This window comes from Lepidochelys kempii, chromosome 5 (genome assembly GCF_965140265.1).
Source record: "Lepidochelys kempii isolate rLepKem1 chromosome 5, rLepKem1.hap2, whole genome shotgun sequence".
NCBI classification, from domain to species: Eukaryota; Metazoa; Chordata; order Testudines; family Cheloniidae; genus Lepidochelys; species Lepidochelys kempii.
The window spans coordinates 119,412,173-119,434,258 of record NC_133260.1 but is presented as its reverse complement, the minus strand read 5'-3'; the positions used below and the strand labels follow the sequence as shown (position 1 = coordinate 119,434,258).

The following is a 22,086-nucleotide window of genomic DNA, read 5'->3' as shown; positions in this document are numbered from 1 at the left end:
CTAATGGCTATCAATGTACAGGGGTCCATAAAACCAGGACTAGCAAAGCTCAGTGTTTCTGGTTATCATTATATTTGTCTTAGGAGTTACTCAGTGCATGTCTACACTTATCTCTGGAGAGATCGATCCAGCAGGGGTCAATTTATCACATCTAGTGAAGACAAGATAAATCGACCGCTGAGTGCTCTCCTATCAACTCCAGTATTCCACCGGAGCGAGAAGCACAGGTGGAGTTGATGTGGGAGTGGCGGCAATCGACCTACCGCAGTGAAGACACCGCGGTGAATAGCTCTAAGTACGTCGATTTCAGCTACGTTATTCAAGTAGCTGAAGTTGCGTAACTTAGATCGATCCCCCCCCCAGTGTAGATCAGGCCTCAGATTTAAGGCTAAATTCTTCTCAGGCTGGGAGCAGTGCATGGAAACATCAAGGGGAATGTGACTCTGCAAGTAGCTAGCAATTCAGAGGGCTCTTCACAGTCTCCTCTGTCCACAGAGCTTCCAGCTCTATGGAAGTAATGGAGATGAGGCACAAATTGCGATGCTCCTCCCTTGTATGGGTAAGATTCCCCACACACCCGCTGGTGATGGTGGGTGAAGGCAGCACTGTGGTGGGTGGCAGGGAGGAGATGAAGCTGGCAGGTGGAGTCAATCTGCCTGGGTGCTGGTGGAGGGAGCTGGGAAGGAAAGGCAGTGGGAATGTGCTCAAGATGGAGGCTCTGGCTGGCTGCTGGTATGGGATGTAGGGGGGTGTAAAACAGTGTGGAACGTGCTGAGCTAAAGCAAATGGCACCTCCATCTTCTCAACTAGTCATATTTGGGGTGGTTTCACAAATCTTTCACTGCTGGAAAAAATGGGATAATTTAGAACTTTGTTTTTTAAACAAAAACAATTTCATGAATATTTGTATTGTACCTGCACAGGAAAATGATTGCTGGGCAAATTTTGGGGCTGGCAGAAGGGCCCTTTGGAAATTTGGCCTGAAGAACTCAATGACAGCCACGTGTGCAATAACAATGCTTAGCTTTCAACAGTAAGCCACACTCCGCCACATAGCTCATTCACCACTGATTCAGCCACTGCCATGAAGAAGTCAGAATGCCTACAAGAAATCAGCTTGTAGATGAAAAGCAGCTCACACAAGCTGAACCCAATTCAAGGTCAGAGGTACTCAGATACAATAGTGATGGAGGCAGGAAAAAACCCTGCAATAGATAGATCATAAGTCACTTAACACTAGGTTTGCGGCTAACAGAGGAGTTTTGCAAGGGAGTTCTCCAGGTGAAGGAGGTGCGATTACATGATCCTGGGGGTAAGTTTGTTGTCTGTAGTGTGTGTGTTTGTGGTGTGCTTGCTGCTTGACTGAAATATATTGTATGGTCTGTTTGTTTGGGGGACCGTGTGCTGAACCTAGCAGCCTGCTAGGCAAGGCTGAGAGCTTCTTAACAAGGCTTTGATCCCTAAGCCCTTTAGAATATATATTTAAAGGGATACCACTCATGTAAATATCACACTTCTATATGAAAAAAGTGTTGCCTACTATTTTACAGGTTATGACTAATCTGACCTAGAAATTAAAGGCATTAGGGAAAAAGATATTTTTCTCTTGTTCAGTTTGTTAATGTTGTGCATTCAACAGCATGTTGTATCTTGTCAGTTTCACTGTTTCTCCTGTAGTCAGTTTCCTTTATTGTTTGTCCAGGGAGAAAAAAATATCTTTAAACAGTGGGACGAAGAGAATGTGGTTATAAAACGACAAAAATAGCTCGGAGGATTCAGGGTCAGGCATATTACTACTAATACTGTTTATGTATCTATTAAAAATGGTGGTCCCTGCCCACTGTGACTTACAATATAAGTAGGTGTAGTATCTGAAACTACTTTGAATTTATTTTAAAAAAATGACGAGATTTCAAAATTAATGATGTCCGTTTAACTTTCAGCCCTACACTTTATAAATCAAAGCTTACTGAGGATGTCAATATTTGCATCTATTCAAATGCAACTGAAATCTAATCTAAGCAGTCTGAATAGATATATTAGTTTATTGTTTCATTTGAAAAAGAGTGAAAATTAAATATGAAAGCCAGCATCTATCGCTACCTGCTAATCTATTCACCAAAATATTATCTAGTACATGAATATGCATTTTGTATATCCCTGATGATAGGCTAATGGTTTAATATTGTTCAAACCTTTAGCTTTTTTATTCTTTTTCCAGCTTTGTGTGTGTTTGTGATTTATAAGTTTGAAATCCAAAAATATTATAAAATATTTTTAATTAGCTAATTTAACCTTACTGGATGTGAGGAGATTTTAAAACACATTTTAAGATAGTAGGCAGATTTTGATTTCATTTTGGTTTTACACTGTTCTATTTTCATTGATTAAATCAGTATAGAGACAAATCAGAAAGCATGAAAAGATTCCAAGTGCACAATGGATTAAATGAAGATTGATTATTTAAATAATGGCCCAACCCATCCATCAATTCACATACAGGAAACACATATTGAAGATAAACACAGGATTAAGCTTCATGATCAAAGTTTATATCAGAAGGGAAGAACACAGAGAATGCCGTTTCCCTCCCCAAAAATCTTTCTGCATGTTTAGCAAGACTTTTGTATGTTTCTGTTAGAGCTGTATGGAGACCAGAAGTTCCATTTTGTGAAGGATTTTGAGATTTCAAAATTTGACTTTGTCCTGAATCAGAGCGAAAACCAAAACGTTTGAAATTCTCCCCTAAGGAAGATTCAGAGAAAAAATTCTTTACGTGTTGTTCAAAACATTTCTTTTGATTTTGAGTTTTTAAATTTTTTTATGACATTCATATATCTAATACAAAATATAAATGAAAAGCCATTTCTAAATGAAAGATTGAAACGGTTCATTCTGAAAATGTCCAACACAAAATTCTGTTTAAATCAACCCATTTTTGTGAAGCATTTCATTTTTGATGGAAGTGCATGTTCCAATGGAATATGGTTCGATTGAAGTTTCTCTGACCAGTTCTTGTTTCGAGTCCTAATGTATATTCATGGAAATATCTGTCTTTCTATTTATCTACTCCCATTATTCAGTCCATTATTCTCAGTTTTTTTTTCATAGAGAAGGTCACTTGCAAAGATAAGGATCCTTTCATGGAACTGAGTTCATCACCACTGAACTTAATGGAAAGATTCCCACAGACTTCAATGGGAGCTGGATCCAACTCTGAACTGCCTCCTTTCCTCCTCTGAATCTAGATTCTCTGATTGCCCTGAAGCATGCAGTGCCTGCTTTCCTGATCAATATAAGGACAGTATTTAAAAAAGAAGAAACTTAAATAAGTTTGCTTTACTGAGATGTAGGTGGCTGCTTGGATGTTCCCATATTATTAACGCTTTACATTTCTTCTATCTGGGTGCAGGATTTTCCATTTAATTGTAACCCAAATCCTTGTTTCTACCTTTAGCCCCCACTACTCTAATCTTTCTGGTTCACTTTGTAGTTTAGTTCTGCCCTTTGTTGTTTGCTGCATTTCTCTGCAAATTTGATCCAGGGTAAATCTGAACCAAAGCAACATTCCTGATGGAAAAAGCCACGCACTTTTTGGTGTGATCGGATTGTTGATATGGATTTTTTTCAAAAAGCTCCTTAGTTCTTGTTGTTTATTGTAGTTAAGTGGGTCAGAAAAGCATCTGGAAAGTCTAAAACTGTCTTGGAGTGGGCTACACATTAGCAGGCTCCGACACTGTTTGAACTGACAGTTGCTTCCCCATTGTAACCAAAGCAGACCAACTTGGAACTCCTACACTGACCGCAGTTGGAGAAACACTGCAGGGTGGCAACATAATCAAATGTTTACACACACAGGTCACTTGTGCAAAAGAGCAGCAGCTCATTCTTTACAACACCCTGGTACATGCATAGCAACACAGGGTTAAAAATGTTTTAAATCGACTGAAATGCAAAGTCTTTTGGTATTGAGAGTAATCATTAGTAACAAAAGCCAGTCAATTAACTAAACCAAACAGAACACAAAAAAGAGGGGAATTTAATTCTAGTCCTGTGTTTGCAGCTGAGGAAACATTGCAGAGTGTTTGTCACTGCATCAGCTACAGTCCAGGTGGGAAGTTGAGGCTGAATGGCTCTCTCATCATTCTGTCTATTCTAATCTCTGTCTATTTTAGGCTTACCTAAGGCATCTGCCATTGATTGTGATGTCTGTGGATAGAGCCTGAATGAGGGTGTGGAGTCCTAGGGTTTTGTTGTGACCTTCCTTTCTCTGGATTACAGAAATGTTGATGGCCAGACTGAAAACTGAGCCCACTACCTCAGAATCCTGTATGTGTGGGAGACAGGTATTTTTGTCATTTGTTTGCAGCAGCTCTTTTGCATATTTAGCTCTGTGACAGGCCTATAAATATTTATAAAGTGAACTTAGTGCTGGTGCAAGATGTCAGGACGGCAAGCTGAGAAATGGAAGCTGTCTGTTTATCCCCAGCGCTGATACAGCACTGACAGCCGCGGGATGCTTTTCTTCCTGACATCGATTGGGACCACTGCAAGTGAGGAGAGAGCAGCTTTTGTGCTCATTCAGAATTATTTCTGCTAAGAATGGCCACAAGGCGTGGCAGCCACTGGGGCGCTAGCCAGTGCCGGGGGCCGCAGAGACGGTAGTGGCATGGATGCCTGTGCACTGGAAGCTGAGCTGAGACCACCAACTCATTCCATACTAGCCCCTGAACAGCTGTCACAGGGCACCATCTAGGGCTGGCGGGAACACAGTTCAGTTTCACGCCCCATTTGGAGGGTCTGAAATCGGTTTTCATTCTGACCCAAAAAGAAAATTAACTCTTTCAAAAGTTGGAGAGAGAGGATATGTCTGCACTGTAATCACAGGGCAGTTACAGCTTGTGTAGACATACACATGTTCACTTTCATCTAGCTAGCTTGGGTACCCATAGCCGTGAAACTGAAGCCACCTGGAATGCTGGGTAAGTACCCAGGCAGCTAGGCTGCACTGAAGCCCATGTCACTGCTGCTTCCCTGCTACTGGTAACCAAGCTAGCTAGATTAAAACTAGCTCCGGTATGTCTACATGAGCTGCAGTCATATACCTGATTTCAGTGTATACATTCTCAGAGACTCTGACTTTTTATAGCTGAGAAAGAGTGAGTCGGACTCTCTGACTCTGTGTAGCTTAGGGGTTAGGGCACTGTCTTGGGACAGGGGAAACCTGCTCCAAATCAGGCTGGGACTTGAAGCATTTAGGACAAAAACCTTCTTGATGAAAGCATCATCAAAACTGATCCATTTCTGTGAAGTCTTTTGGTGGAAAAAAAGTTTAGTTGAAAATATTTGACGAGCTCTACATCCAGCAACTACTAATATAAGGCTCTAACCCTGCAGTCTATCCATGCAAGCAGACCCTTATGCTAGCATTGAGTCCCGTTGCAACTCCAAATGGGTGTAGGCATCTGCCATTGTGGACACAATTACAGGATTGGTGCCTATGTCATGAACCAGATTGAAACTAGCCTCCTAGATGGGAAAGTTTCCATATCCCATTACCAATCCCTTGACTTGCCGGTCCCTGTTGCCTCCTGCTCCTGTGATGCACTACGATTTTCTCTACGTCCCATCCAAAGGTCAATAATATTCTGCATGCTGAATGAAACACATTTGTACAGGCCATATAGTGTTACCCACTTGGCAATGTGTGTTTCTGTGCCCAATTCAAAGAGGCTACGCACCTGTTACACTCCCAGCTACTGCTATAGCAGCCTATGCTGTTAGCTCAGAAGGTCCCTGGTTCAATGCAAGCTGTATTGGCCAAGATGGTAGGTGTTACAATTGCTCTGAAAATTACCTCTGGGCTTTGTTCTCTGTAAACAAAGCCATAGCTATGTAACAAACTCAGACTTCACAAAAATATCTGCCATCCAGTACTGGGTGGCAGTGGTACGGTATGAAAATGAAAAGTGCTTCTCTGTGCTAGAACCTCCGAGAAAAATTCTGAAGTGAGATTAGAGGAGAAAAGCTAATACACTCCTTACCTCTGTACTTCCAGGCTTTATCCTGATCCAGCAACTGCATCCTCTATCTACAGGTGTTTCATGAGCAGCATTATTTGTGGGAATGGGTCATTGTGTGATTATGAGTAACTGTTTCCCACTTACTTTATCCTTCTCTCTGTTCTTAGTGCAGTTTATCATCTTTGGTTTCTCCCCCCTTGCTGTAGACTACTCAGTTCCTGGCTTAAGGTCCTGGTCCATGTATGTAATAAGCACAAGTAGTCCTATTGAAGGAAATGGGACTATTCATGTGCTTGAGTGCTTGGGGGGGGGGGAGGGATAGCTCAGTGGTTTGAGCATTGGCCTGCTAAACCCAGGGTTGTGAGTTCAATCCTTGAGGGGCCCATTTAGGGATCTAGGGCAAAAATTGGGGATTGGTCCTGCTTTGAGCAGGGGGTTGGACTAGATGACCTCCTGAGGTCCCTTCCAACCCTGATAGTCTATGAGTGCCTGCTGCATGGGGGCTTAAGTGTGAGTCAAGACTCAGTCGAGGTTAAAAGCTTTAGTGGGTAAAAGGGGTTTTGAAGAGGGACACAGCTAGGAGAGGCGGCGATGCATTATCTCACTATCCTTCCAGGTCTCACAATGTATCCCCTACTCCTACCAAGGTGGGCAGGTCTGGCTGTCCAATTCTGCAGTCAGATGCTAAGGGAAGCACTTAGGGTAGGATTCAAAAGGGCACATGCAATTTCGGAGCACAAGTGCCATTGTGGGGGCAGGGAGGAAAAGGGATCAAGTGATCAGTGCACCAGTCTAGGTCATAGGAGATACAAGTTCATTTCCTTGCTTTGCCACAGACTTCCTGTGTATGACCTTTGGCAAGTCTCTTTATCTTTCTGTGCCTCAGGTCCCCATCTATAAAATGGGATTGACAATGGCACTGCTTTACCTAACCAGGGTGTTGTGAAGAAAAATACAATAAGGCTTCTGGGGCTGTGACATCGTGCACAGGACACCCAGAACTGTGAGCCTCTTAACATGTGTTCCCACTCTGTATTAGCAAGTTTGCTGCGGCTAAGTTGTGTGTCAGTTCTCTGCTTTGCTAGCAAACTCTTCAAGACTCTGCCAGTCTAAACTTTGCCTTGAAAGTAACAGTTAGTGAACCCCAGTTCCTGAATTTCCCAGAGACCTCTCCCTGTCACATCCAGTCCCTCTCACTGGACACTGAGAGAAATTATTAAGAGCCAGAGGACTCATGAGCCAGAGGATTCATTAGCCTGTTAGATTAGCTGAAGACTCACACTTCTCTGTAATACACAGCACTGAGGTGGTTTCATCATAAAGCAAGGATAAATTTATTAACAAAGAACAGAGATGTATGTGATACTAAGCAAAAACAAAAGAGACCGGTACGGTTAAAAATAAAACAAAACATAGCTTCAAGTTACGAAAACTTGATTTTAGCAAGGTACAATCTATGCCTAAGGAATTGCCTTACTTACATCAAGTTATCAGCCTCACTAGCTCTCCAGATTAGAGGATCCAACTTTCACAGGCTCAGAGGGGCTGCACTCTATGTCCCCTCAGTGGTGGATAACTAAAAGGTCTTTTTGCTCCCCTTATCTTACTCAAAGTCCATTGTCTCTGACTCAAGAGCCAGGAAGTCTTCCAGGGATGCAGACTCGGATTCCCAGCATGATCATGACATAGTTTTCTTCTCTGCTTGGTAATCTTAATGGTTTTGTTTATCTTATATGTGAATGTACTTCCATTGTTCTCTGCCTTAACCAAGCAGATCAAACAGGTAAATACACATTCCTTTGTCTAGGACAGGCTGGTTTTATGCTCTGCCTCCCAAACACATTTTAAGAACATATTTTCAGCACACATCTGTAACTGTTTGTACTCAACCCATATATATATATATATATATATATATATATATATATATATATATATATATATATATATATATATATATATATATATATATATCATACAGTGATTTTCAGGGCCATCGTATCACTGGTTTGCATAAGACACCTTACCTAAGGTTGCCAGGTGTCCAGTTTTCGACCAGAACGCCCAGTTAAAAAGGGATCTGGCTGCTCCAGTCAGCTCTGCTGACCGGGCCGTTAAAAGTCCAGTCAGTGGTGCAGCGGGGCTAGGGCAGGCTCCCTGCCTTGGCTCTGTGTGGCTCCTGGAAGCAGTGGCATGTCCTCCTTGAGCTCCTACGTGTAGGGGCAGCCAGGGGGCTCCGTGTGCTGCCCCGTCACAAGTTCCAGCTCCCATTGGCCAGGAACTGCAGCCATGGGGAGCTGTGGAGGCAGCATCTGCAGATGGAGCATCACCCAGAGCTGCCTGGCCTCACCTCCGTGTAGAAGCCGGACGGGGAGACATGCTGCTGCTTCCGGGGGCTGCCTGAGGTAAGTGCCACCCAGAGCCTGCACCCCTGACCTCCTCCTGAGCCCCTTCCCCCTGCCCCAGCCTGGATCCCCCTCCTGCCCTCTGAAATCCTCATTCCCAGCCTGAAGCATCTTCCTGCACCCCAAAACCCTCATCCCCAGCTGCACCCACAGCCGAAGCCCTCACACCCCCCATGCCCCAGCCCTGATCCCCCTCCCTCCAAACCCCTAGGCATCAGCCCAGAGCCCAGTCCCGCACTCTGAACCCATCATCCCCAGCCCAGAGCAACCTCCTGCACTCCAAATTCTTCATCCCCAGCACCACACCGGATCCCACACCCCCAGACAGAGCCCTCACCCCCCTACACCCCCCAATCCCCTGCCCCATCCCGGTGTTGGGAACACTGGGGCATGGCCACTAGGTAACTCGAGGGGATGGAAGACCACGAGTGTCGATGAAGCCCCCTCGCACTAGGCCCCGGTGTCCTTGCCCCCCCCCCCTCCTGCCTGGAGGCACTCGCAGCAGCTCTGTGTGCTAGGCCCAAGTGTCCTTGGCGCCCCCCCCCCCCCCCCCCCGCCTGGAGGCACACACAGCAGTTATGCTGAGAATCTGCAACAGTATGTTGCAGAGTCAGACTGCCTGAAACTAAGCAAGGCCAAACAGGGGAGATATGAAAAAACAATGCTGAATAAAGCAGCTTTATGTATAGTTTAACAAATGATACAGAGAATCAGGGAACTAGCTGGGAACTGGATTGGCTGGCTATATGGATACTTGGAGCAGCTTGCTATTGGATAAGTATGCTGAAAAAAAGGATGTATAAAAGCTTGTGTAATTTCCTGCTCTGTTGTGCAGGATTTGAGATTTTATTCTCCCTGTACCTTTTTGCAGCTGCAAATAAACTTTTCTGCTTCTCCACCCCGTTGTGATTATTGGGTGTAGCACACCGGGTAACGAACCAACTCAAGCTGTTGTTCAGCCTCTCGGCACTGGGTGCCGGCAACACCGGAGCCCCCTCCTGCACCCTGAACCCCTCATTTCTGGCCCCACCCCAGAACCTGCACCCCAGCCCAGAGCCTGTACCCCCTCCCAGATCCCAACCCCCTGAGCAGCCCGGTGAAAATGAGCAAGTGAGTGAGGGTGGGGAGAATAAGCGACAGACGGCGGGGGGGATGGAGTGAGTGGGGGCAGGGCCTCGGAGAAGGGGCAGGGGTGGGGCCTCAAGCGGGGGCGGGGCAAGGGTATTCAGTTTTGTGCGAGTAGAAAGTTGGCAACCCTACACCTTACAACACTGGTCCCCAAATTGGTGGCACAACCCCTAGGAAGGCATTGTGGAACATCCAGGGAGGCGCCGAAGGGCCTAGGCCAGCCCCCCTTTGCCCCCAGCAGCCCTCCAGCACCTACCCTGGCCACAGCCGCAGCCCCGGCTCTGCTCCTGGCTCCCGGCCCTAGCTGTGTGCCCGCTTCCGGCTGCAGCTCAGCCACCGGCCCTCGGCCGCAACCCCGCTCCCAGCCCCTGGCTGTGATTCCACTCCCGGCTGGGGGAAAGGGAGAGCACGGACACATTCCATTATAGGTAAGGGTCGGGGGCGAGAGGAAAAGTTTGGTCACCATTGCCTTACGTGATACCTTTGAGATCTTTGTTATGACAACGGTGTGTTCGGGCAGTGATGTGTCAGGCCTGCTGTGAGTTGGCCTTGAAGGGCTCCCAGGATCGCAGGGCTACTCACATACTATGGTAATGGGGGCCATATAATTACCTTAGATTAGGCACTTATGAAAATGCCACCCTTAGGTCTCTAAAATGGGGTTTGGGCTACACAGGTGCCCAAACTTAAGCACCCACGTTTGAAAATTGGGACCTGAGCCCCAAATGAAGCCAAGGCAACAGGAGAGCATAGCTGCAATTGGTGACAAGGGGATCTGTGCCTAATACTGCAGGGCTGAATTTGGCCTGTAAGGTTTTATGGGGACCCCTTTCCTGGAAATAGGCAGGGGAAATGTATTTCTGTTTTATTCTTTAACTGTGCTCCATTCTGTTTATTTTTCCATGTTCAAATAACTTTTACAGCTGTTTGTTTTGTTTTTGCAATCAGATGCTCCTAGGAGTATAAACCTAATAGACTATCTCCCCACTTGAGTACAGTACCTATGCTTAAAAGAAAAATGCCTTTTGAAAGCAATTGTGTGGTGAGGGAATTGTAGGTAGCAACACAGCTTAGAAGTAAATTGCAACTATCATGTTGTTGTTTTTTAAAATTAACATTCAATCTGAATAGAAATGCCTAAAAATCCCATTAAGATTGGTTCTGCTTCCTAGCTGTGTACCACAGAACTAATTCGGACATTGCTGACAATTTATATACTGCTATCACGAGCTTGGAAAGATAATAAAAATAGATTATGTACTATAGTAACTATAAAATGTGATATTGATATGTTATGAACATCACATTTGATATATGCCTGTTTATCACTGGAACAATAAAGAAAAGGATGCTGTCTAATTCCCACCCCTACAGCTGCCATATCTGCACCCTCTTTATAGCTTGATAATAAAATGTATTCCCTTCTCATATTGTCCTTTGCCAAGTGGAGAAGATTTCTAATTCTTGTGCTCTTGTAATCTGCTGGTCCTGTTTAGTTTACTTTCTTCGTTTATGTCCAGACAGCATCAGCATTATCAACACAGATCTGGGGAGAGAATGTGGTAAGTTAACATGGATTCTCTCAACTGGCTCTAATCAAGCAGAACACAGAAACATACATTAGGAATCACTCTCCTGTCCCTTCCTTGCCTCCCCTCCTTCCCTTCCCATTTCTTTACTTTTTTGTTCCTTGGTCTTTTTTTTTCCTTTCCCCCTTATTTTTGAAAAAAATAAATCAATAAAATATAAAGAAAACAAAAAAAAATTGTGTTTTTAACTGTATTACAATAGCATCGAGATCAGGGTCCCATTGTGCGAGGAACTGTGTGTACCCAAAGCCAGGTAAGGGACAGTCCCTGCCTCAAAGAGCTTACACCGTAATAGATGTGACAGGTAAAATGAGGGGGAAACTGAAGCACAGATCAGGGACATGACTTGACCAAGGTAAGGCAGCAGACCAATGGCAATGCTGGGATAACATCCATGTCTCTGGAAACCCAGGCCACTGCACTACCTGCCAGCCTGTGCTGCCTCCGCTTAAGTACTTTTCTGAATAGACAAAACCGCACTTTCAATATAATTAGCAGGACGTAGGGACACCCATTCAAAACTGGGATGTGTGGTGGTGTAGCATAAAATATACTCCATTATTCTGAATTCATGTTCTTTCCTCTGTCAGGAGAAATTTAGTTCAAGACAGCTGCATGCCACATACAGATAACAGGATGCTGTTATGCTGCTGACTGTTTGCCAAAGAAATGAATGTCAGTTGTCCTGAATAATGATGAAGCATTCCCCTTGATTATACAATGACATCCACAGAGAAAAAATGATACAATCAGGAACATCAACAATTGGATACAGTCAGGAACATCAGAAACCAGCAATGTGCGTCCAACTTTTAAAAAAGGCTAGAAGAGTTGTCCTGACACTTACCACCAAGGAATTCTAATCTGTTTCTTACTGGTAAAGTAATGAATGAAATATTAAAGGGGGAGGATGAGGGGTGGTGGGATTCACTAAACATGGAGACAATTTAAGTAAGAGCAACAAGCAGCATAGTTTTAAGAGCAAATCTACTAAATGGACAGTTGACAACAATCCTGCACTAAGTTGGATGAATTAAATCAGCAAATAGATTTTTTCCATCTCTGATTTCTGCAGTTCTGTAGACCTTCTCCTCCCAGGTTGAAGTAAATCTAGGTCATTTTGCAAATCTAGTTCATTGTGGCCTCCTTGATTGTTAGGCTCAAGATTTTAGTGTGCAACTTCCTTCCTCACCCCACTCTCAACTGCTACATCCTGGCAGTTGGAGAGAAGGGTATTGAACCGAAGAACAGGTAATGTAGCCAGAATTGCAGACAGGGTATATGTGTGAGAGAGCGAGAGAGAGAGAGACATGGGAAAATGGAGGTTCCAACAGGATGAAAGAATAAATCTAGCACGTGTCCCTGTGTGGTTTGTAATAGAAACAGAAACATCCTGATTCTCTAGAAAATTTAAGTTACGATCATCTCTAACCTCTGTGTGTACGAAGGAGCTCTTTCTTCATACCATATGGCAAAGGAACACAAGACCTAAAAAGGTTTCAGAGGAACAGCCGTGTTAGTCTGTATTCGCAAAAAGAAAAGGAGGACTTGTGGCACCTTAGAGACTAACCAATTTATTTGAGCATGAGCTTTCGTGAGCTACAGCTCACTTCATCAGATGAAGTGAGCTGTAGCTCACGAAAGCTCATGCTCAAATAAATTGGTTAGTCTCTAAGGTGCCACAAGTCCTCCTTTTCTTTTTGCGAAGACCTAAAAAGTCACACTACAGCTCAGGTGGGACTTTGTGACCTAATAGCACAATCTGAACAGGTCCTGCTACATACTTGCACTTGTGTAATCCAATTCTCCCATATTGCAGGAAGTATCTGAATCTCCTGCAGGGGATGCATGTCAGCAGCCCTCTGTGTTTTACAGGCCACAATTGTCTCGACACAGTTTAGCTGTTCATGGTCAGTGGATACCTCTGTATGAATTTATTTTGGAATGCAATCATTACTCCAGAACTGTGCAAAATGTGGTAGTTTCTGTGGAGTTTAAGGCTGAAAATTTCAAAGGCACCTTGAAGATCGGAATGCCTCATTCCCATTAGGAATTGGGTATCCTTTTCAAATGTGTCTAAGTGACTTAGGAGCCTAACAATCACTGACTTTCAATGGGACTAAGAGTTCTTAAGTGCTTTTGAAAAGTTTATTCCAAACTCCTTAGGCAGCTTTAAAAACTCTCAGCCTAAAGCTTTGCTCAGTTCAGTACTGAATGAGGTCCCTAACTCATATTAGCAAGGGGAAAATGTCTCACTAGGATCCCTTTCAGCTGATGGGTTTGTTCAAAATGTGCTGTCAGAAACTTTAACTCATTGCCTCCTCTTTATTCAGTAAGGTTGACTAGACTACTATTAAAATTCTCCACTAATGCACTGAGACATGATGTCTATCTCCCTACAGGCAAAGCAGTAAATCATTTTCATGAGTTAGCAATTAAAAAGCCTCTTGTTTTGTTTTGTGATTGAGGATGAGGCTGGCTCTTTAGAATTTTCGAAACCTCCAGAATGTCATGTGCACAGTGTGAACTACAAATAGTCACATTTTAAAAAAAATGTAGCTAGAGCTGATTGAGAAAACAATAATTTCAAATTGGCATCTGTTTCACAGGGCTCAGAACAGTTCCCCCCTGCTCCTCCCAACAAAATATTTTTCCACAAATTTCAAAATTTGGAATGTTTGAAATTTTGAATGTTTTCCCCCTTCCATTCCCTCCTATTGCATTTATTTAATTATTTATGTGTATGTTTGTTAGCAAGTACAATAAAATGAATAGGAGTACTTGTGGCACCTTAGAGACTAACAAATTTATTTGAGCATAAGCTTTCGTGAGCTACAGCTCACTTCATCGGATGCATACTGTGGAAAATACAGAAGATGTTTGTTTTTATACACACAAATCATGAAAAAATGGGTGTTTATCACTACAAAAGGTTTTCTATAAGCTATTACCAGCAGGAGAGTTGGGTTGGGGGAGAGAAAACCTTTTGTAGTGATAAACACCCATTTTTTCATGATTTGTGTGTATAAAAACAAACATCTTCTGTATTTTCCACAGTATGCATCCGATGAAGTGAGCTGTAGCTCACGAAAGCTTATGCTCAAATAAATTGGTTAGTCTCTAAGGTGCCACGAGTACTCCTTTTCTTTTTGCGAATACAGACTAACACAGCTGTTACTCTGAAATAAAATGAATGATGGCCAGGCTTTTATTGTTAATTTTTTATTCATTTTTTCCTTTTGCCCCTCTGTAATTTCAATACTTCTCCAAATGTCGAAGTTGCAGAGAGGTAGAGTTAGTTTTCTTTTTCTTTTTTGTTTTTGTGTATCTTTTCCAAAGTCTGAGGAAGTTTTCAGCAATTACTGAGTGGCAAAAAAAGAAAAAAAAATGGAAAAAGAAAAATGTAAAACTGGATAAATTAACCCTAGACATCATGCATTCTATTATATAGTCAGTGGTAAAAAAAGGGGGAGAGGGGAAGAAGAGGGAAAGCAGAAAGGAAGTAGCAAAAATGCATAAGTTCAAATTTTTGACATTTAACATGTCAAGATTTTAAATTTCCATGAAAAATGGGAAAACTTAAAAAAAATAAAAGATGTTGACCTTTAATGTTTTTCATGTGAAAATAATAACTTTCATTTTGAAGTACAAAAAACTGGAAACATCCAGATAAAATGTCAAAATGTGACAATTGGACATTATCATTTTGGGTTTTTTTTTAAACAAAATGTAATCAAAATGACACCAGTTTTGAAACTTTCCAGTTTAGACAAAAATTGCTTTTTTGTTGATGTTGTTTTTGAAAAACTGTTTCAATGAAAAATTTCGAACCCCCTTTAATCACCAGTTCCCAATTTGCTAACTCCTCTGATGAGCAACCAAAATGGCTTAAGGCCACAAGGAGGGGAAGATCAATAGCTTGAACCTGAGACCGGTCAATTAGTCAAAGTACCTCCAGTTCTTATAAAGACTTAGGGCTGATTCCCATGCTGTGGCTTTCCGCCAACTTTCTGCCCCTCACCTCCCAATCCTGGGAGATACTGAGGACTAAGTCAGACCCTGGTGCACATTACATATGCTTCAGGAAAGGAGCTGTTCCACCAGCCAGGATCACCAGGGATCAGTGTGCTCAAGCCCCACCCCCATACTTCACCCTGTCCTGAAATGCCCCTTGAATGCGGTGGAGTTGGCATGTAGGGCTAGGTACACTAGCCTAAGGCCTGCTATGGATTCAGGGGAATTTTCAGCTGCTGTCTTAAGGCTGCTTTAAGTTTCCTTTATGCTACTGCAGTGACTTGCACAGGAATTGCCAGGGCCTGAGGATCTGGCCTGGACGTCCAATTCCATCTTTTGCTAGGTCTTGTCTAGCTTTTGTTCTATGCTTAGGTTCATTGTATCTTACTGTGTGCACTGATCCTGTCTAGGTTCTGTTTCCAGTTGCTGCATAATTCTTAACTGGCCCACTTAAATTCAGTTGTCTATCACAGCAAGGGCTTGCTGATCCTTGTGAATGACAGCCCATGTCATATCAAATCAATCCACATCTCTGTCTGCATCTCATTTTTGTGTCAACACACATACCCCGACATCACAGTGCTCTGAAGTCCACCCTCCAAACCACGGTGGAATGAACCTGTTTGACCCATTCTCCTAATCAAAACAGTTCAATCTTAATCTTAGTTTGGTACAACAATAATGCAAAACATATGCCCTTGGTGTTTTATTAACTTGAAGGATTATGCTTTCAGCAATGTATCAGAAAGCATTTTATCTAAGCTGTATTAGCTGTTAAATTTGCATTTGAATTTCAATACCCATCATTTCACATGCAGAAATGACCCCAGAGAAAGCAGGGACAACATTCATCATGTTATACCACTTTGTCAGTGGAAGGAAACCAGAAGAGCATTCCCATTCCACTTCATCTATATTCTCATCATCAAATTTTCTTGCTTTGGTGGATACCTTCACTAAGTACTTTGCAATTCTTTTGGCTGGATGTGCCTTTAAAATCTATTTTACATGTTAAAAAAATGGCATCGTTAAGGGCTGTATTTCTCCCACCCAGTGCCTGACTCATCTATAAAAAGAAAAGGAGTACTTGTGGCACCTTAGAGACTAACAAATTTATTTGAGCATAAGCTTTCGTGAGCTACAGCTCACTTCATCGGATGCATTCAGTGGAAAATACAGTGGGGAGATTTATATACATAGAGAACATGAAATAATGGGTGTTACCATACACACTGTAACAAGAGTGATCACTTAAGATGAGCTATTACCAGCAGGAGAGCTATGTAGATTGTAAGATCTTTGGGGCAGGGACTGTCTCTTACTGTGTGTATGTACAATGCTTTGCACAATGAGGCCCTGACCTTGGCTGGAGCTTCTAGACTTTCCTGTAGTACAATTAACAATAATCCTGGAATGTTATAGTCCCCTCTTGTAAAATGCTGAGCACTCTCTAATCCACTGATACCAATGGGAGTTGACAGCTCTCAGTACTTGACAGGATCAGGTTTTTGGTTACTTTTGTGTAGCGGTGGTTTTTAGCGTTTTGGGGAAACCACAGCTTACATGTTGTCCAAAGGAGTAACCAAAAAGATACACAGATCCTTCCACGTGTTGACTTTACCAGCTGGGACCCAGCTGCGGCAATGAGTTCCATGTGGGTAGACCCTGTGACTGTGCAGAGCCCCATCTATTTCAATGGGTCTCCATGTGCATACAGCTGTACTGAACTCATTGCAGGATTGGGGCCTACATCTCCAAAAGCCTGTTCCGCTCTTGCTCTCCAGATGGAAAAAGAAACTAATAAAAGGCCTGAAAGTGCTTAGACATTTGGATGATTTACAAAAGGAGACAAATAATGTTCTTTGATTTTATGTGGTCCAAAGAGTCAGACTGAAATAAATGGGAAATTGTATATTGGGGAATATTTAGCAAGACAAGAGCCTCTAGGCCTCCATAACCACTGAAATTCCCTCCTGCATATTCTGAGAGGTGATGGCAGTTACCCAGGTTGAAACAACCTGCAGGTGTTATAAAATTCTCTTGTAGGCAGTTTGAGGCAGCCTAATGTATTTCAAAGCTTGCAGAATAAGCTAAAAATAAAGAGTGCTGTAATTCGATTGTTAATATCCCATTAAGTTTTATGAGCATGAGGGAAGAAGAAGAAGAAAAAAAGGTTGCTTTGTGGGCTCTTTTCACAAAGCCTACAAAATAGCAATAAACAGCCAGCTTGCCATTAGACTTAGAGACTATTTATAATACTTCTGTGAGGCATCTCTCCTGCTTCATGGAAATATTAAATCAGTGGAAGAGTGGAAATTTGGGGGGTTGGGGGGAACTGGTGTTCCTTTTCTTCCTTCCCCTCTACCACCTTCCCTGGAGACACTGACTATAGTCATTAGAGAAAATGACATTCCGCACAAAGAGAAAGCAACTTCACTTAAACCAGCACGGCTCTGCATGCTGGAGGATGTGGGTGGGCGGGCACGGAGTTCAGAGACAAATTGCAGGGCAACATATCCCAGTCCCATTTTGAAATAAGTAAGCATTTGCTTAAGATTTAACAAGTCAATCACTGTATGCTAATTGTTGTAAATGGTGAGGATTAAAAATGATAAGAACAATACGTCTCATTTCAAAATAATTAGCTTTAGTGACACGTTTGTACAGCACACGGAAGGAGCGTGTTAATGGAAATCAGCCCACTCTCTGTATGTATATATGACTGTATTGTAATATGGGGCACTTTTATACAGTGCCTTGCAGACACCGGCTAATCAGCTATGATCACATTTTCAAGGTTCCAAGCAGTTCCCATTGATTTTGATTGAGCATGCAGCTGGTCAGTACCTCAAAAAATCAGGGCATTAGACCTCACCAATGTCCTGTCAGGTAAATATTATTATCCCTATACTGTATTTGCCAAAATTGAAATCCCTGCAAGCTGCATGGGAACTTTTTAAAGACATCATAATAAAGGTTTAACTTAAATGTGTATCCCAAATTATAAAACATAGTAAGAGAACCAAAAAAGAGCCACCGCGGCTAAACAACAAAGTAAGAGAAGCAGTGAGAGGCAAAAAGGCATGCTTTAAAAAGTAGAAGTTAAACCCTAGTGAGGAAAATAGAAAGGAGCATAAACTCTGGCAAATGAAGGGTAAAATATAATTAGGAAGGTCAAAAAAGAATTTGAAGAACAGCGAGCCAAAGACTCTAAAAGTAATAGCAAAAATTTTGTAAGTACATCAGAAGAAGGAAGCCTGTTAAACAACCAGTGGGGCCACTGGACGATCAAGATGCTAAAAGAGCACTCAAGGACAATAAGTCCATTGAGAGAAACTAAATGAATTCTTTGCATCGATCTTCACAGCTGAGGCTGTGAGAGAGATTCCTAAACCTGGAATGTTCTCTTTTGGATTGGTAACTGGTTAAAGGATGGGAAAAGAGTAGGAATAAATTATCAGTTTTCAGAATGGGGAGAGGTAAACAGTGGTGTCCTCCAGGGGTCTGTACCGGGACCAGTCCTATTCAACATACTCATAAATTATCTGGAAAAAGGGGTAAACAGTGAGGTGGCAAAATTTGCAGATGATACAAAACTACTCAAGATAGTTAAGTCCCAGGCAGATTATGAAGAACTACAAAAGGATCTCTCAAAACTAGGCGATTGGGGAACAAAATGGCAGATGAAATTCAATGTTGATAAATGCAAAGTAATGCACATTGGAAAACCTTAATTCCAACTATACATATAAATGATGGGGTCTGAATTAGCTGTAACCACTCAAGAAAGAGATCTTGGAGTCATTGTGGATAGTTCTCTGAAAATATTCACTCAATGTACAGCGGCAGTCAAAAAAAGCAAACAGAATGTTGGGAATCATTAAGAAAGGGATAGATAATAGACAGAAAATATCATATAGCCTCTATATAAATCCATGGTATGCCCACATCTTGAATACTGCATGCAGATGTGGTCGCCCCATCTCAAGAAAGATATATTGGAATTGGAAAAGGTTCAGAAAGGGGCAAAACAAAAAAGATTAGGGGTATGGAATGGCTTCTGTATGAGGAGAGATTAATAAGACTGGGACTCTTCAGTTTGGAAGTGAGACAACTAGGGGAATATGATTAAGGTCTATAAAATCATGACTGGGGTGGAGAAAGTTAATAAGGAAGTGTTATTTATTCCTTCTCATAACACAAGAACTAGGGGTCACCAAATGAAATTAATAGGCAGCAGGTTTAAAACAAACAAAAGGAAGTACTTTTTACACAACACACAGTCAGTGTGTGGAACTCTTTGCCAGAGGACGTTGTGAAGGTCAAGACTATAACAGAGTTCAAAAAAGAACTAGGTAAGTTCATGGAGGATAGGTTCATCAATGGCTATTAGCCAGGATGGGCAGGGATGGTGTCCCTAGCCTTTGTTTGCCAGAAGCTGGGAATGGGTAACCTGGGATGGATCACTTGATGATTACCTGTTCTGTTCATTCCCTCTGGGGCACCTGGCATTGGCCACCGTCAAAAGACAGGATACTGAGCTAGATTGACCTTTGGTCTGACCCCATAATATTTATGTTCTTATGTGTATGGGGAAATAGAAGAAGAGAGGATTAGTGACTTAATCTAAAACATTGAGTGAGTCCCTGACACTGAAATTTAGGAGTTCCTGGCTCCTATGCTCATGTTCTAACCACTAGACTATGCTGCCTTTCTTTGTCCTTTCCCATATCGTATACACCCAGGGATTGACTCTGTTCTACCTGTTGATCTGTGACACTGACTCCCTTAGTGACCAAGGGCAAGTCACTTAGCCTTTCTGAGACTCATTTTCCCCGTATACAAAGTGAGGAAAATAATGTCATTATTGTGTGTATTACAATAGCATTTGTCTAAAATCAGTTTTGGTGCAATCTAAACAGGGTTAAGTGTGTATATAGTGTGTGTGTTGGGCAGTGGTTCACCCACATAACTAGATTGATTTTCATTTCACAGATAGAAGTTTTGCAATGAAGACAAAGCCCAAGTATTAATTATTATGTTAAACTCTCATAAAAGTCAATGAATGTACAACACAAAGACTAAGAAGAAAAGGATAACGAGTCTGGTTTTGGGGGTGAGGGTGGTAAATATGGAGGTACTGACTAAATAGATCTGTCCATCTTAAACCACTTTGACCTGGGTAATAGTTTGTGTCTTAACTAATGATGAAGGACTGAGTTTTACAATGTATGGCTGGACTAACCTTATCCCTAGCCTCTAAGTTGGAAGGGCCAAGGGGTGTGATTAATGCAGAATGAACAAGCTACCCTCATTGCTTCCTTCATCTTAGCCCTTTATCATGTGGATGGAGTAGATTAGTGTTTGTTTTGTAGCTAATACTGCCCTTTTGCTGCCATCCTTGTTCTGCCTCTGCAAATGAAAATGACTCCACAGACAGCAAAATAAATGGACTTTCATTAACAAGCACTATGTTGATCTTACAGATTTATGCAAACTGCATTGAAAAGACAACACACATGCATGCCTGGGATAATATTAATTGTAATCTGTCCCAGAAAGCTAGATCTTTTCATTTGCTTTGTCTCCTTTAAAATGTCAATTGATGCTGGGTGGGAGCTGTATCTGCTTCACCTGGATAAGTAGATGAAGGCCTCTCAAATGGTGGCTGCAACACCCCCAGAGGTAGAAGCTAAGAAAGATGAAGGGGGTTAGATATAGTGCTAGCTTGCAGCCTCTTTATTGCACCATGGAGTCCTGGGTTAGACCCCTTGCTAGAGTGCTGCTGGCTCTACTTGGTCTTATTCTGTGGGGGGCTGCTGCAGCTTTGGTCTTTGGTGGAGCTTTTGTGATCCTTACATACAAAAATTATAAATCCTTCTTTTGGGATTGTTTCCTGCTTGTGCCAGGCTGGCTGGCTATTGTATCTGCCTTTCTGCTGCTGCCCACTGGTGCTTTAGCTATTTGTATCTCCACAAGGAACTCCCGCTATCAACAGGGGACTTTCATGTACTTGCTTGTTGTTCTGCTTTGCCTGGAAGCCTCTTCAGCAGTCTTGGCGCATGTCTACTCTGACAGGATGAGCTCTGAACTGAACTGCACCATGGGTCACCTCTTCCATCAGTACAATGGGACTTATTCCCACCATCCAGGCAGTAGGGCTGTGGACGTAATCCAGAGACAGCTGCAGTGTTGTGGGGTCCACAACTACACAGATTGGGCAGAGGCAGCAGCTTCACGACATGTCCACACTGGAAATATATGTGCTCCTGAAAGCTGTTGTAAAGAGACTTATTCAGATTGTACTGGTGACATGCACCGGTCAGAGCAGCTCTTTCAGGAGGGCTGTCTAAGGAAGCTGGGCTATCGGCTACAGTTTGTCATGGGCTATGTGTTTTGGTGCTGTGTTGTTGTAGGTTGTCTGGAGGCGTTAGCTGCTATTAGCAACGGGATACTCCTGAAGCACAGGCCATTCCAAGACTTCCGAATTCTGGACTCTGCCACGTTTTCATAGACTTAAGAAGCGGGAACTTGATTGATCTGCCCCATATCTCCTGAGGATGTAGGTCAGCACCAGTTACAACTATACTGAATGCAGACTCTTTTTATTTAAACACAAGAAACTTATCCTAACCCACTACTAATTTTCCCTAAAATGGAAAACCCTCTCTTAAAGAATGGCCAGATCCTGAATTTGATTTTATAAAACTGATATTAATAAAAATCTTTGTATTTGCAAATCCAGTTCAGTTAACTGAGTGGGCAATTAAGCCCTTGAGAAGAGGTGCACGTTTGAGTGTATGCAAAACTGAAACTGCTGAAAATAAGAGTTGCCACAGGTGTAGTTGTAGGCTTAATTTGGCTCAGGAAAGCACCATTAGCCAAATCAATGGGATGAGCCGTGGTACTAAAGTTAAGCATGTGCCT

At 42.6% G+C, this 22,086-nt stretch overlaps 1 protein-coding gene across 1 annotated transcript; it reads left to right on the top strand.

Moving 5' to 3' along the window:
- Nucleotides 1–20,908: 20,908 nt before the first annotated feature.
- On the top strand, nucleotides 20,909–21,673 carry LOC140911968 (tetraspanin-3-like). Its single transcript, XM_073346126.1, has one exon. The coding sequence runs from the start codon at nucleotides 20,909–20,911 to the stop codon at nucleotides 21,671–21,673; it is 765 nt and encodes a 254-aa protein (XP_073202227.1).
- The last annotated feature ends 413 nt before the right edge of the window (nucleotides 21,674–22,086 follow it).